This window comes from Tupaia chinensis, unplaced genomic scaffold, assembly GCF_000334495.1.
Source record: "Tupaia chinensis unplaced genomic scaffold, TupChi_1.0 Scaffold141490_1, whole genome shotgun sequence".
In the NCBI taxonomy this organism is placed as follows: domain Eukaryota; kingdom Metazoa; phylum Chordata; class Mammalia; order Scandentia; family Tupaiidae; genus Tupaia; species Tupaia belangeri.
Genome location: NW_006201352.1, coordinates 975,784 through 990,982, shown reverse-complemented (window position 1 = coordinate 990,982; position 15,199 = coordinate 975,784). Strand labels below are relative to the sequence as shown.

The 15,199-nt window shown below is 52.1% G+C and overlaps 1 protein-coding gene across 6 annotated transcripts in view; it reads left to right on the top strand.

The window, feature by feature from the left end:
• The window catches only part of STX18 (syntaxin 18), a 147,618-nt gene that overhangs the window by 127,181 nt on the left and 5,238 nt on the right, over positions 1 to 15,199 (top strand). For 5 of the 6 annotated variants that reach the window (XM_006163189.3, XM_027766213.1, XM_027766210.1 and 2 more), the window contains 4 exons: positions 9,322 to 9,380; positions 11,190 to 11,259; positions 13,619 to 13,699; positions 14,435 to 15,193. In XM_006163189.3, coding sequence (XP_006163251.1) covers positions 9,322 to 9,380; positions 11,190 to 11,259; positions 13,619 to 13,699; positions 14,435 to 14,530 — 306 coding nt within the window. In that variant the 3' untranslated portion in view covers positions 14,531 to 15,193. Of the gene's footprint in view, positions 1 to 9,321; positions 9,381 to 11,189; positions 11,260 to 13,618; positions 13,700 to 14,434; positions 15,194 to 15,199 lie in introns of those variants that run through there. The other variant, XM_006163190.3, reaches the window with a different exon arrangement.

The window sequence follows — 15,199 nt, the reverse complement described above, 5'->3', positions numbered from 1 at the left end:
GGGGGGGCCCTGCCACTCAGGCACTGGAAGTGCTACCTGGTGTGGCTGTGCAGGCCAGGGATCGCATGGGGGCCAGGTCCACACATCTGCTTCCTGAGCATTGGCTGCCACAGGCAGAGGATGGACCCAGGGTTGGCTCGGTCTCCAGACTTCCTGTTCCTTCTCCGTGCCTGTTTCAAAGGACTGAAACAGATAACTCTCCCCTAAAAATGCAAGTGAAGACAAAGAAGCCAGAAGCCAAGAGGTGGCATGGACTAGTGAGCAGAGTCCAGGCTCCGGTACGGTTGTCCGACTGTCACCCACACCAGCCTCATCTCTGTAACTGTGCCCTCTCATGGTCTGGGCCTCCGTTCCCTCCCTGAGAAGTGAGCTAATAACAGCCACTTCACAGGCGAGGCCCTGGCTGAGTGCGCTAACCCAGGAGGAGCATGCAGCACAGTGCCAGGCACAGTGGGTATTGTAAACTTGAGCCCACTGTCTTTCCTCCTCAGAGTGACAGGGTGTGCAGAAAGGCAGGACAGCATCTCCCCTGTGCAGGGTGGAGGAGACGGGGCAGTGCTCTGGCTTCGATCATGGGTGCTCAGGGAAATGGCGTCCACAGGGCGGGACTGTGTGGGCTGCACTCGTGACCTGCCTGTGCTAGGTGGCACCTGGAGCTCAGGATCGTACACATTGCCCACGTGATGCCGTTTCACACACACACCACTCCGAAGGTGGTTTCCCCACATGTCCCTCGCCTTGGAACCTTGAAGCGGAATACCAGTGCTGGCGCCCTTAGCCATGACTTTCCCAGGGCTCTCTTTGGGGACGCCCTTTCAGTGCTTATGATGTATTTGTTGGAATAATCAGCAGAGCTATCTGTCTTTTGCAGACAAAAATAACCTACATAAGTAACACTAACTAAGCTAAAGGGGCTTGTGGACCCCCTGCCTTCCTCCAACTTTTCTTATGCTCCAGAATCCACCCTCAGACTCTAGTACTCATTACTCACCAGACCAGGAGCTGTGGACCCAGAAGCCCTGAGGCGGATGGTGGATAGAGGGCGGAGGAAGATGGCAGCAAGGGAAGAGTTCTGGCGTGGTACCCCAGTCCAGCCCACAGAGAGCTGAGGAAGGCCTGGCCGGGGAGTGGCCCTGAGAACAGTGCGGACTGCTGTGTTGGGGGAAGGCCTGGACTCATAATCCGTTAGAGGGCAAGTGGGGAGAAGGGAGCCTTGAACTCTCTAGCCTGAGTCATCAGGAGGCCAGAGGCAGGCTAGGGCTGGAGCAGCAGTGAGCTTCACTTTAGACACGTGTGCTGTTGAGGGGCCTGTGGGCTGCGTATCTGCGTGCTGGGGGATCTGGTGCTCCAGGTAGGGATGCATACTAGCAGTTGTTTCTCAGCTGATGTTGGCAGCCCAGGCTCAGAGGAGGCTCTAGAATAACACGTGCAGGGGAGAGAAGAGAGGGACCCCAACGTCACTGTGGGGAACACCCACTGGAGGGCATGCAGAGGCCCATGGCAAATGAAAGTAAAGAGCATTTGGACCATGTGCCCTGTTTATAGGCAAATGATGGCAGAGTTTCTTAAAACCTCATAGTTTTTCATCAGTTTGTACAAAATAATCTTGTTGTTGGAAATGATGAGTCATGTTCCTCCAAATGTAGCATTGCCACATTTCTTGCTAGAGATAAAAATGTATATGGCTCTGTCTCTTCACTAAAAAGAATACATTTGTGTTTAAGCAGAAACTCCCTTCTGCATTGAGCTTAAACGCACTCTCTCACTCTTCCTGCAGGAGGTAGCTAAGGTAATAGTCTGCAGTCTGCAGGGGCCCCTGCCTTTCTCCTGTGGGTGGTGGTGCACAACAGAGATTTGTTAGCTCACAGATGCGCGCCTTGAGAAGCCTGTAGGTATGTGGAATGGGGTCCGCAGCCTGGCCCAAGGGCATCTGTAGGCACCTGTGCTGCCGTCCCCTGAAGGGTGATGAAAGGACATGGCCACTGGAGTTCGGTTTGGTCAGAATCAGCACCCCCAAGTCGTCATGAGCACCAGCGCGGTGTGTGTGTGGGCGCCACAGAGGGCCGGGCACCTCGCAGCTGCGCAAAGTCAGCTCCAGCTATGTCCAAGCGCGGCCTGGAGAGGGAGGCTTTTCCCATGGTGACCGCTGCTGTTCCCACTTCATTAGAATCATTGTCTAAAACCACGCCAGTGACCATTCCCAATAAACAAGTTATTTCTGAGCCATCACATCAGTCAACAAGCAGGCAGAATTGGCGGGACTTTCTGATTTTAACTGAGTTACTGCAGGGGGTGGGGCAGAAGGCTGTAGTATGCAGTGCTTTTCTGACAGGCTATTTAATGTTAAGGTCTTTCTTAATTGGGAATAATAGCTAAGTACCATATCTTATAGTTCGACTAACCCAAATCTTATTTAAAAGCCTCAACCCTGAAAATGAAGAGAAAGAAATACCACATTATTGGTTTTAAATTGGAAGGTGTAGCCATTTGTGGTTATAATTCATAATCACTGTTTTGAAATTTTTCCTCTGGGTAAAATAATGAATTAAGCCCTATAACAGCAATTTAATTCATTATCTCACCCAAAGGAGCAATTGTTACATAGTCCATAATGGTTGGAAGGCGCTATATGATTTGCACAATAAATTTACATTATAACTCACGATACAGGTATATTAGTGCCTTTGAATTGGCAGATGTTCTGTGGTCAGGCTGAGTAACATTAAATTGTTTTCTGATGGTACTTCGAGAAAATTCCACCATTTCTAAGCCCAGCATTTATTTCACTGTTAATAAACCATCTGTGTTTATTGACGGACTCCTTGGGATGATTTTTAAAGATGAATGTGACTTCTGTTTCTTAAATTTGCATAAAAAATATCTCTAGTCCCTGTCCCAAGGTCAGCCCAGGGAAGCTCCAGGTAGCTTGGCTGGCAGGGCTCTTAGTCTAAGACCAAGCTCCGCTCACTCATCACGAACATGAGAGTTGGAGGCCACAGTGGTTAAGGTGCTGGACTCCCACATGGCTGACCACAGTTCAAGTCTCAGACCTGGCAGCTTGCTTTCTCACTGTCCCTCTCTCTGGTAAAATTAAAAGACAAATAAATAAATCTGGTCAAAATTAAAAATAATTAAATTGGAAAAAAAATTAAAAATAATTAATTAAATTGGGGGAAAAAAAAAAGTGAGAGTTGGGCCAGCCCTATAGCCTCGTGGTTGAGGGAGCTGGATCCCACAGGACCAACTGCAGTTTGAATCCTGACCCCCAGGGCTGGTAAAACCATGCTGGGCATGTGTTTGTGCCCTAGATCCCACCAGGATGGAGAAATGGCGGAGAGATTGCATGTGACCACACCCCATGGGGAGGGTGCCTCTCCCCTCACCCTCTCTCTCTGTCTCTTGCTCTCTCTGTCTGGTGAGTGCACATGCCCTCTGGCAATAGTAATAATAACCACCAGAGTTGTTGGTAGCATCTAGGCATCATGCAGCAACAACTGGAGTCCAAACCCTGGAGAGGTTCTGGGTTCCCAGGGACATGGGTGGGGATTAAGATGCAGGTCACTGAGCTAGTAGGTGGCGTTGTGGTTAAGGCACTGGATTCCCAAACAGACAGCCACGGTTTGAGCCCCAGACCCAGTGGCTTGAAAATCATGTTGTGTGTGAATGTGTATGTGCCCAAAACCCTGAGAGGAGAATGGGGGAGAAGGGATTGTGGTGTGGCCATCCCCGCTAGGGAGGTGGTGATTTCTCACTTTCCCTCTCCCTGTCTCTCTGTCTCTCTTTCCAGCGAGTGTATGCACCCTATGATAAAAAAACCTAAAAAGTAATAATAATACATTTTTGAAAGATGAGTGCCACAGAGCCATTAGTGAGGGGATTAGTATGGAGGATGCACATCTGAACAAGCCCAGGAAGGGCCTGGGTAGTGGGCTCCTGAGCCAAGACCACCAGACTGCTTTCTCTCTTGGCTCTTTGCAATGCAAATTCTTCTCCCAGTCTCATTTTATATGCTAAGGCCTTTGTAGGAGTAATTTTCTTTTTAAAACTATAGTAAAGAGGATTAGATTAGAAAAGGATTTCTGTAACAATATATTCACAATATGGATTCATATCCTTTAAACTAGATTAGAAACCCTTTAGCAGGGCCCTATTAGAAAGTCTGACTTTGGAATGGAATAGAGCATTTAAATGATACTGCCTAGTAGGGGTGTAATATACACTGCATGCAAGCACCACTCTGAGCGCTTCAGTGCCCATTAGTGCACCCCCATGTGGGAGGGAGCCCTGCTAGCCCCGTATCACAGAGCCTAAGCCACCTGCCGCATCGCAGGGCTCCTCTGGAGTCCCAGACTCTAGCACTGTGGTCAGAGGATCGGAGGGCCGGTGGTGTGTGTGGTGGGGGAAGAACTTCCCTGACTGCAGGCCAAGCGTATTTCGCTAAGAGGTCTAAACAGTGTAGCGCCCTGGGCCCGGAGGGCCATCATTTAGACCTCACCTCCTCCTCCTTTTCAGTACTTCCAGGGATGGATGAACTATTTCTTTTGTTTAATTATTATTATTTTAGTTTAGTGATAGAACACATGCACTTGCTAGAGAGAGATGAGACAGAGAAAGAGAGGGAAAGTGAGAAAACGCCCCCGGGAAGATAGTCACGCCTCAGTCTCCTCTCCTCCATTCTTCTCGGGATTTTGGGCACATGTGTATGTGCCCAAAACCCTGAGAGGAGAATGGGGGAGAAGGGATTGTGGTGTGGCCATCCCCGCTAGGGAGGTGGTGATTTCTCACTTTCCCTCTCCCTGTCTCTCTGTCTCTCTTTCCAGCGAGTGTATGCACCCTATGATAAAAAAACCTAAAAAGTAATAATAATACATTTTTGAAAGATGAGTGCCACAGAGCCATTAGTGAGGGGATTAGTATGGAGGATGCACATCTGAACAAGCCCAGGAAGGGCCTGGGTAGTGGGCTCCTGAGCCAAGACCACCAGACTGCTTTCTCTCTTGGCTCTTTGCAATGCAAATTCTTCTCCCAGTCTCATTTTATATGCTAAGGCCTTTGTAGGAGTAATTTTCTTTTTAAAACTATAGTAAAGAGGATTAGATTAGAAAAGGATTTCTGTAACAATATATTCACAATATGGATTCATATCCTTTAAACTAGATTAGAAACCCTTTAGCAGGGCCCTATTAGAAAGTCTGACTTTGGAATGGAATAGAGCATTTAAATGATACTGCCTAGTAGGGGTGTAATATACACTGCATGCAAGCACCACTCTGAGCGCTTCAGTGCCCATTAGTGCACCCCCATGTGGGAGGGAGCCCTGCTAGCCCCGTATCACAGAGCCTAAGCCACCTGCCGCATCGCAGGGCTCCTCTGGAGTCCCAGACTCTAGCACTGTGGTCAGAGGATCGGAGGGCCGGTGGTGTGTGTGGTGGGGGAAGAACTTCCCTGACTGCAGGCCAAGCGTATTTCGCTAAGAGGTCTAAACAGTGTAGCGCCCTGGGCCCGGAGGGCCATCATTTAGACCTCACCTCCTCCTCCTTTTCAGTACTTCCAGGGATGGATGAACTATTTCTTTTGTTTAATTATTATTATTTTAGTTTAGTGATAGAACACATGCACTTGCTAGAGAGAGATGAGACAGAGAAAGAGAGGGAAAGTGAGAAAACGCCCCCGGGAAGATAGTCACGCCTCAGTCTCCTCTCCTCCATTCTTCTCGGGATTTTGGGCACACACGCCTAGTGCTTTTTTCAAGTTGCTGGGTCTTAGACTTGAACTATGTGGTTGGCCATGTGGGATACAGCTATCTTTTGTTTCTTATTGTGTTAGAGATTTTTGCTGTAGGGCACATGTGCTCACCAGAGAGACAGAGACAGACAGAGAGCGAGAAATCGCCCCACCCCCACCCCAGGTGATTTCACCGCAATCCCTTCTCTTCTCGGGATTTTGGGCATGCACGCATATGCACCCAGCATGAATTTCAAGCCACTGGGTCCAGGACTTGAACTGTGGTCGGCCATGTGGGAGTCCAGCGCTTTAACCACCACACCACCTGCTGACCCCCTGCTGCCTTAACCACCGTGCCACTGGCTGGCCCCAAGCTCTTTCTTGGACTGTATTCAGGTTTGAGTTCATGGGGCGTGTTGGTCCCGTCTGTGGTGGACAGTGCTGAGGGGACCAGGACCTGCTGGCAGCGCTGCACCTCGAGCAGCCCCAACCTGTGTGGGCAGGGGCGTGGCCACGCAGACACAGATGCTGGAGGAGACGCTGTGTGTGCGTTTTCCAGGGCCTGAGAGAGGGAACTGGCCAGGACCCAGTCGTCCCATAGGATGTGAGAGCAGAGAGGTGGCGGTGGCCTTCCCAGCAGCCAGCTGTCATTTCACACCTTTGGTGTCTGACGCTGAGAGAAACCAAATCCTCTCTGCTCCGCACTCTGGCACACAGCTCGTATGTGTTCCTTCTAACCACCCTGCCCATTAGCTACGGCTGTTATCCCCGCTTTAGTGACAGAGGCGGAGTTCAGAGCGTTACCTGCCCAAGTTCCCAAAACTTAGAAGGTGGAAGAACTGGAAATTCCAGCTGTGGATTCCACCCTCAGGATCAGGCAGAGAATGAGAACTCCACCCTCTTACCAACAGAGAAACTGACGTGCCACCCAGAAGCCAGATACTTGTCTGGATCATTCCAGGGCTCCCATAAGGCCACTGAACTGACCCCATATCCACTTGGCACATTCAGCGCCCACCCCGCCCCTCAGCCACTGACCAGTTAGTCCACATTGGAAACCAGCCTGGCCATTGCCGCGTCAGCCTGACCTTGCTCCCTACAGGGCCACCTCAGTTCCTGCAGTTGGGACCTTGCACGGTGTGTGGGAAACAGGCTTTTAAAATTGTTTAAATTTTATTTAATTTTTTTAAGAAAGGTTTTTGCTATAGGACATGTGCACTCACCAGAGAGACAGAGAGAGAAAGTGAGAAATCACTCCCCATGGGGTATGGCCACACCACAGTCCCTTCTGCTCATTCTCCCCTCGAGATTTTGGGCACTCGCGCACATGCACCCAGCATGAATTTCAAGCTACCAGGTCCAGGACTCAAACCTCTGACAGCCACATGGGAGTCCAGCACCTTAACCACTGTGCGACTTAGTGATTACAAAACAGGCTTTAAACACACACACACACACACACACACACACACACACACGAAAAACATGCAGTTTTCTGTAGCCCCTGCCCGTGTGGATGGAGGCTGCTCTTCATTCGCTCTTCTAGCCTGATTCTACCTCCTCCTTCCGGGACTAGGTGTTTCCCAGGTGGCACCACGAGGCGGGAGTCGGAATCTGGCCCCCTCCTGACTGCCCCTCAGGACTGCCAGGGAGTGTTCAGAAGTGACAATTACTGAGAGGCCTCAAAGGAAATGCAGCATACCATATGTCCTCAAGGTGGGGAGGAAACAAAAAGCTTTGTTCCCAGGGAACATTCCAGTAATAAATCACTCAAACCACTGGTTCATTTTAAGACCAGTTTCAAAGCATGAAGGGAGTCTGAATTTAAAAGGGCCAGCCGTGATTTGTTGTTAGAAAATTCAAAGAAAATGCCCTCCCTCCCCCCACCTCAGTACCTGAGTGAATTACTCAAAGTGAATTAGCACCTACATGCTGAAGTAATTACATGTTTTCCTTAAATACTGGACTCTTAAGCAACTGTTGAGTTGACAGTTAACAGTGGATGCTTTCAGACTCAAGAGTGAAATCTTTATTCTCTTAAATAGCCTTGTTGATGCCTAATTAAAGGCCAGAGGCAGTATTGCAGGAATGAGGTGGCCCTGCAGGGAGTGTCCCCAGACCCACCCTTTCTCTGAGCCTCCTGGAAGAACAGCGGGTGCCCTGCAGCAGGCCAGGCCCTGAGCCAGCAGCCCCGCCCAGGAGGGGGAACCGGCCTCCGACCAGTGTGGGATGCGGGAGCTCTGCAGCGGCAGAGAGGGCGCAGCCAGGGTGACTCCATCTGCTCTGAGGGTCAGATCACTAAGAAGGTGACTGCCGGGTAACGAATGACCCAGCCGGACCGGTGAGCAGCCTGAGGGACAGCCAGTGTAGGTCACGCGGCGTGATCCAGGGAGGACGACGGAGGGAAGCGATGAGGGTAGAGGTGGAGTGGATGAATGTGGGAGGGGGAGAGAGCACAGCCCGGGTCCCCCAGTGGAATGGGAACACGACCTGGCTGCTGCAGGGCTCCCCGAGTCCCACTTACAGAGCACCAGCACAGCCCGCGAGCCCACAGGAGCCCCAGAACCCTTCTCTAGACTTGCCTTAGCTAAGCAAGTGACCGGCCAGCTCTTCAGCCGGCGAGAGGCCTTCCCCTCACCGGAAGTACCTGTGGGTGCTAGCAGCTGGATGAGGCGTGGAAGAGAACAAGCGGGGTTCCCCTTCCGAGTCGGGCCCTTGCGGCACCCACCCCCAGCGCAGTTCATTACAAGAGGGAAGGTTATGGGTATTCACACCAATATTTCCCAAAAATTCTAGGCCAAGGGTAGAAAAGAGAGAGAATTCTTCAAACTTGGGGTCCGGGGAATGGTTCACGAAGAAGCGGGGCATATGGGGGCAGATGTGGGTCACTCTGACCGACTGCCTGTGCACTCCGAGGGGAGCCGACCCTCAGCCATGGGTCCCAGGTGAGCAAGGAGTCCCAGCCACACGCTCCATGGCGAGCTTCCAATGCTGCCATCCTTTTGTCTGATGCCGAGTTGGCAAGAGGGGCTAGTGGAGTTAATCCACTGTGAAGAGCGCCCCTGCTGAGTCCCCAGGTGTCAGGGCAGAGGTCCTCACTGAGCTCCTGGGAGCCCTGCAAGGCTCTGAAATAGGAGGGGCCCCACGGACAGCTCCACCTCTGCCCTGCTGTTCTCCCTTCCTCTCCAGAGCCTCTCCACACCAGATCCTTCTCCATTAAAAAATCAAGGATAGCAGAGGCAGGATAGGGGCCAGGGGAGCCAGAGGAGATAGGCAGGTAACAGGCTGGCCCACAGATTCCTCCGTGCCCTCGGGACAGCAGTCATGAACGTCTGTTCACATGCTTTGAGTTCAGATGAATGAGATGGACAAGTCTAGCCACAGGCAGCCCAGCTGTTCTTTGGGGTGTTGTGTTTTTTCTCCCTACACTGGGTACGTATTTTCACACTGATACGATGGTCTCCCAGTGAGGCCCTATTGTTCCAAGCTGGAAAGAGGGCCTCGGCAGTGATCCCTGGAGGGTGGAGCGAGGTTTTCTTGCTAGACCTTGCTCGAGTTCATGTGGTGTCATGCTCAGTGTGTTTTGTTTCCTCCCAGTTTGAACAGGAAAACCAGCGGCTGATCGGTGAAATGAACAGCTTGTTTGATGAAGTGAGGTATGTATGTTATTCCTATGTGCTCATGGCCTAGTCTGCAACTGTCCCGGGAACTAGGAGCTCTGTTGACTTTGGTGCCCAGGCCTCCATGTGGCCAGATACAGCCCACCGAGCCATTGTGCTGAGGCTGGGCTGGGGAAGCTGCCCGAACCTACTGCCTTCCTCAGCCAACCTTGGGGCCTGAGGGAGGCAACCATCTGCCCACTGCCACGGCAGAAGCTCCCAGCAGCAACACCATCCAGAGAGGATCGATTAGTGATTGCCCATTACCCTGGTGTAATTACCACCACCGCTTGGGCGGCCGCTGTGACATGGGGGACTGTAGGAAGGACATCTGACCAAGGGAAGACCCTCGGCAGACTGGGGCCCGTCCTCCCACAGGTCCCTTCATCAGGGCCTGTCTTCCTCCTCGCCGCACAGGCAGCAGGAAGGCAGAGGCCAGTGGCCCTGGGCGTACACACGTGCACTCGCTGGGCCTCTTGGGAAAGCACGCAGTGCCGTGGGCGCTCCGAGCATTCTGAAAGTGAAGCCTGGGTCTTTGTAGAGTCTAGTTGCATTGTGGGCATGTCATTAAATAAAATAAATCCTGACTCTGCTCCCACACAACCTGCAGACTTTCTCTGGGCTGGTGTATTTCCCTTCACTGGCCCCTAGAGGTGGACCTGCCTCTGACCAGCCCGGCTCTGTGCCCACCCCGCCCATCTCACTGGCTCCTCCCCAGCCTCTCTCTTCTTCCCAAGTCTCCTATTCTCTTCCCCCTCACCTGGTGGTGGTGTCACAGCCCTGTGACCCAACTGGGCTCCATCTCTGCTTCCTCCAAGCTGAGAGCTCAGCCTCTGCCTGCGGCCTTTTGCCTCCTGCCACTCGGTGCTGCTGCTCTGTGCTGGAACAGCAGTTAACTGTCCCGAGCTGACTCCAGATGGCCACAAGCCCCTGCCTCCAGGTAACCCATGCTACCCCTGAAATGGGGAAGACGGTTCACAGAAGTGGTCTAAGTCGGACACAGTTGCCAAATTCAGGCAGATACGTGTTCAGACCGAATGGGAAAACTGCTTTCCTTACGACTGAGTTGTCGGAGTGGGTAACACACTTTTCTCTGTCACCTACTGAGCAAAAGTAGGGTCCTCAGCGTATTCTGACATCGCCTTTTGACTCCCCACGACGTATCACTATGCTTACTTGAGAGGCCTAGGACTTCCCAGTGCTTTACTTTTTTCTTTCTTATTTTTAGAGAGATTTTTTGTAATAGGGTGTGCTCCCTTGCTGGACAGACAGAGACAGACAGAAAGTGAGAAATCACCCACCAGGAATGGTCATGCCACAATCCCCTCTCCTCCATTCTCCTCTCAAGATTTTGGGCACACACATACATGTGTCCGGAGTGAGTTTTAAGCTTCTGGGTCCAGGACTACGTAGGAGTCCAGCAGTGTAATCGTTATGCCATCTGCTGGTCCCAGGCCTTACACTTTGTAACTGGGCACTTGCAGGTGCACCTGGTCCCCAGGCAGTGACTCAGGGTGAAGGGCACTGCCCATGCCTGTCTCTTGGGACTGAGGGTTAGTTTACATGGTAGTGTTTATTTCCAAAATGCCCCGTGTGCAGGACTGAGCTAGGACAGGGAAGGGGAGCCAGAAAGTAAGACTCTCCTCCCTCTCTGTCCACTTCCTCTCCTGTTCTGGCATGGTGTGTCCCTCCTCCTCCCTGCCTGCACTTGGAAGATATGATTTCTTTAGAAATAGTGTGTAATATTCCTGTTAGATTACCGAATACTAATAGTTAATATGAAATGTGTTGGTTCTTTTTACAAAGGCAAATCGAAGGAAAAGTGGTTGAAATTTCCAGACTCCAGGAGATATTCACTGAAAAGGTTTTGCAACAGGTAAAAAGAAAAAAAAGGAAATATGTAGTTTTGCAGTTTGAGTCAAAGGGCAGATGTACTGAGACCTTGGGCCATCTCTTCTGAAGGTGTCTGTCTCTGTAGCCACGAGCGGCTGTGTCATCTAGCCAGTGCGCACTCAGAGCCCCTTAGATGACAGCCTCTCCTGACCCCCGAGCTGGCTTGGCATACTGTGTGGGGTACCGTGGGGGTCGGGCCTACTGGCTGGTCATGCCAAGACTGAGCGGCCACCCGTGAGGTGGAACCCACAGTAACACCTAGGAGGAGGGAGCCCAGGCCTAGGAGTCAAGAGCACTTGCTCTGGACACCCTTGGGGCAGCGGGAAGCCCCTCTGAGCTGTAACCAACAGATAACACAACACCCAGCACCGTGCCTGGTGCCACCTATTCAATCCGCAGTGTCACAGGGACTCAGGCTCTGTCCACTCAAGGCGCCGGGCCTGTCACTGTAGCTAGTAAAACGGGACTTTCCTCTCGAGAACTTTCATGTTATTTCTGTCTGTAGCTCTGAAATCCTACTAGCCTGTAACTGGCAAAAACTTTAGAAATCTAATACATCTGCCCTTTGTTTTTAGCACCCAAAGACTATGAAAGGGTTTGAAAGACAAAACCATTTTTCTCTAGCGTGTTGTACTACTTGGTATAATAGACTTCACTTGCAAAAAGCAACTTCCCTAAGCCACACAGCCCCAGTGTGTGACCTGGGACACTTCTGCGAGAAATGGGGCCGATATGCCTACCTCACTCTCAGAGCCAGTGACGAGGAAGTGCCTGACACACCTGGCCCGCGGCTGCGTCAGTCAGGCAGTGTTCTGTCAGTGCAGCCAGCAGCTCTGGCCAGGGGTGCGTCCCCACAGTGTGTCTTCTGTGCAGTGAGATGCAGTGAGTTTGGGCTGGCCAGAGTGCAGTCAAGGTCTGAGCCACACCATTCCTTCCGTTCCCATACCCAGCCCCACCACCAAGGTGGAGCAGTCACCATTACCATGCTGAGTCTCAGTTGTAAGTAGCTACTCCAGAGAACCAGGGTGGATGAGGGCCAGGCAGGCAGAAAAAGGCTGCTCGTGTCAAGCCACCCCAACAGCCCTCAGCACTCCCTCTGGGGACGAGGGAGTTTCCTATGTGGGGAGTTTCTTTTTTTTGGAGAGGTTTTTGCTATAGGGTGCGTGCGCTCGCCAGACAGACAGAGACAGAGAGATAGAAAGTGAGAAATTACCCCCCAGGGGGGATGGCCATGCCGCAATCCCTTCTCCTCCACTCTCCTCTCAGGATCTTGGGCACGCACGCACACATGCCTGATGTGAGTTTTAAGCCACCGGGTCCGGGACTCGAACCACGGTCAACTATGTGAAAGTCCAGCGACATAGCCATTACGCTAACTGCTGGTCCCTATTTGGGGAGTTTCTAAGACCCAAAAGACAGTGTGTCTTTCTCGTATCCTAGTCAGCCTTGTAGGGTTGTTCACGCTAATTCTCATGGAAACATGGGCAATGGTCCATTAACTGCCACTCTGAGGTTGTCTATAAAGGCTGGATTGCAGAGCCAAGCAGTCGGCCCTTAGGTCAATTCTTCAGCTGGGAAACAATCGCCGCTGGGAAGCAGGCGGCCAGACGTGGCTTTCCCGGCTGCATGGTGTTCAGTCAGGCTCCTCTGAGAGCCTGCGCAGGCGTACACTTCCTTCCTACCCTCTCAGGAAACAGCACCAGCCTCACCATCACCGAGAGGACTGTCCATCCTCCTGCAGGACAGTGGGACTTACTAGCCAGTTGCTCGTTCCACAAACGAGACCAGGACCACATACTTCTTAAGCTTTCTGGGTGCTTGGAAGCATGTTCTACAAGTGTCCAGAATCCCATGTTGATTTCTAAATGTCAGCCTGTGTTTTGGGGTATCACGGGAAAGCACAAAGCGCTCTTGTTAAGGCTAGCAGATGAGCTTTAAAGCACATACACTTTGGAGCTTATTTCTCTGGACTTGAAAACGAGTATCTGAGAGACTGGAGGGTGGCCCCCAGCAGGGGGTGGTTGCTCCACAAACAGCAGCTTTCATGTTTTTGTCACCTGGGAATGGCACAAGAGTGACAGCATGTAAGGTGGATGGCACAGACACTGGCTGTGACGTGGGAGTCTCATCCTGGTCCCATCACTTAGTTGCTGTGTGAACTTCTCTGACTTTAACTTTCCTTTTACAAAAGAGGCGATACCTACCTTTGGGGTGCTGCGCGAATTCACGGGCTATCTGGGTAAAGCTAGTCTCATGAAGTGACGGCTGTATGTTTTCTACATGATGCGTGTCTGGGGAAGGCAGCGGCAGTCGTTTTTATCTGATACCCTTCTCTCCCACAGGAGGCTGAGATCGACAGCATTCACCAGTTGGTTGTAGGGGCAACTGAAAATATCAAGGAGGGCAATGAAGACATCCGAGAGGTGGGTAGTCTGTGGCCCCCGGGTCTGAGCTGGCATGGCCCTGAGCCCAGTGGCAGCGTTCATCTCCTGGGCAGTGCTGTCCAAGAGCTGTGCAGGGCAGGCCCGCCTGAGCTTGCCATGCAGCCACGGGGTCAGTCCGTCCCAGCTGAGCCGTGTGCTTCCATGACCTTCTCCAGCTGCTGTCAAGAAGCAACAGCTCAGCACCCCCAAAGCAGCACTTGCAGTAGGTGGGGGCTCCTGGGCAGGGTCAGGCCAGCTCCCTAAAGCTGAAGAAGCTAGTTGGCCTCCACCCAGGGGCCAGAGCCTGGCTGTTCTTTATGAAGACCTCCACAGGCCAATCTCTGTCGGGCAGACCCATTTTCTGAGTTGAGTTTTCAGGGTTGGGACTGTCACTGGGTCACTGTCACGAACACAAAGTACAGGGTCAACTCTGAACCTTTACGCCTGGCATAGACAGGAGTGATTTCTGGGATGTGGCATTTCCTAGGAGGATTGTGCAGGACCTACAAACTAGGGCTAAGCAGTGAGGGGGTACAGCCAGGCTGCCTTTCGATGGGCCTTAACCCTCTTTCTGGCTTTGGTTAATCAAGCCTGTAGTCAGGTAAGCAAAGGGTGGACACCACGCGCAGTACAGCCGTGTGTCCAGGGACGGTGCATGGAACTGGTAGAGCACCTCGGGCCTTCAGAACCGCGGTCCTGTGTGACAAAACACCTCTGCTCCTGTCCCCACCCCAGGCCATCAAAAACAATGCTGGCTTCCGCGTATGGGTCCTCTTCTTCCTCGTGATGTGCTCCTTCTCCTTGCTCTTCCTGGACTGGTACGACAGCTAGCCGGGACGCTGGGCTCACAGCCGACTGCACGCAGCACTCTGACATGCGTGTGCTGCCGTGTCTCTGGCCCTGGAATATGGTTGTGACCGCATTCTATCAGAGAGGCACTGAGAGGAGAGGGGATGAGACGGACATGGACTCTCACAAAGGGTACACAGACCGGCGGCGTAAGCCCCTCTAGCAGCTGAAAAGGAAACCGCGAGCATAAGAGACCGAGGGCAGAGGCACAGTTACTAACCACACCCCAGACTCCAGGCTGCCATGGCAACGCTGCTCCAGTCGAGGGGACAGAGTTAGCCTCGAGCTCCCTAAATTGTCTCAGGGCTCAAACGAAGTCACTGACCTTCCCATCATCCCACAGCTCAGAGGAACAGTTAATAACGTCTTTGTTTCCTCATGGCTTCCATCTGCCTGTCACCCAGTACATAGACTCCGTGTATCACAGGGAGGAGAATTCGCATTTGCCTTGTTGACCTAATAAACATGGTTACAGCCACTGGACGTATTATTTAAGTTGAGAAACGAGCTCGAGATGGAGCCTCTTGCCTCATGTCGGAAAGAAGTGCGGACAGGCTGGGCCCCCAGCGTGGGGGGGCTGTGGCTCCGGAGAGCTGCTGCCTACAGCACTTCAGCAGCTGGACATGCGGGGCGGGCGACGCCTGGTCTCCT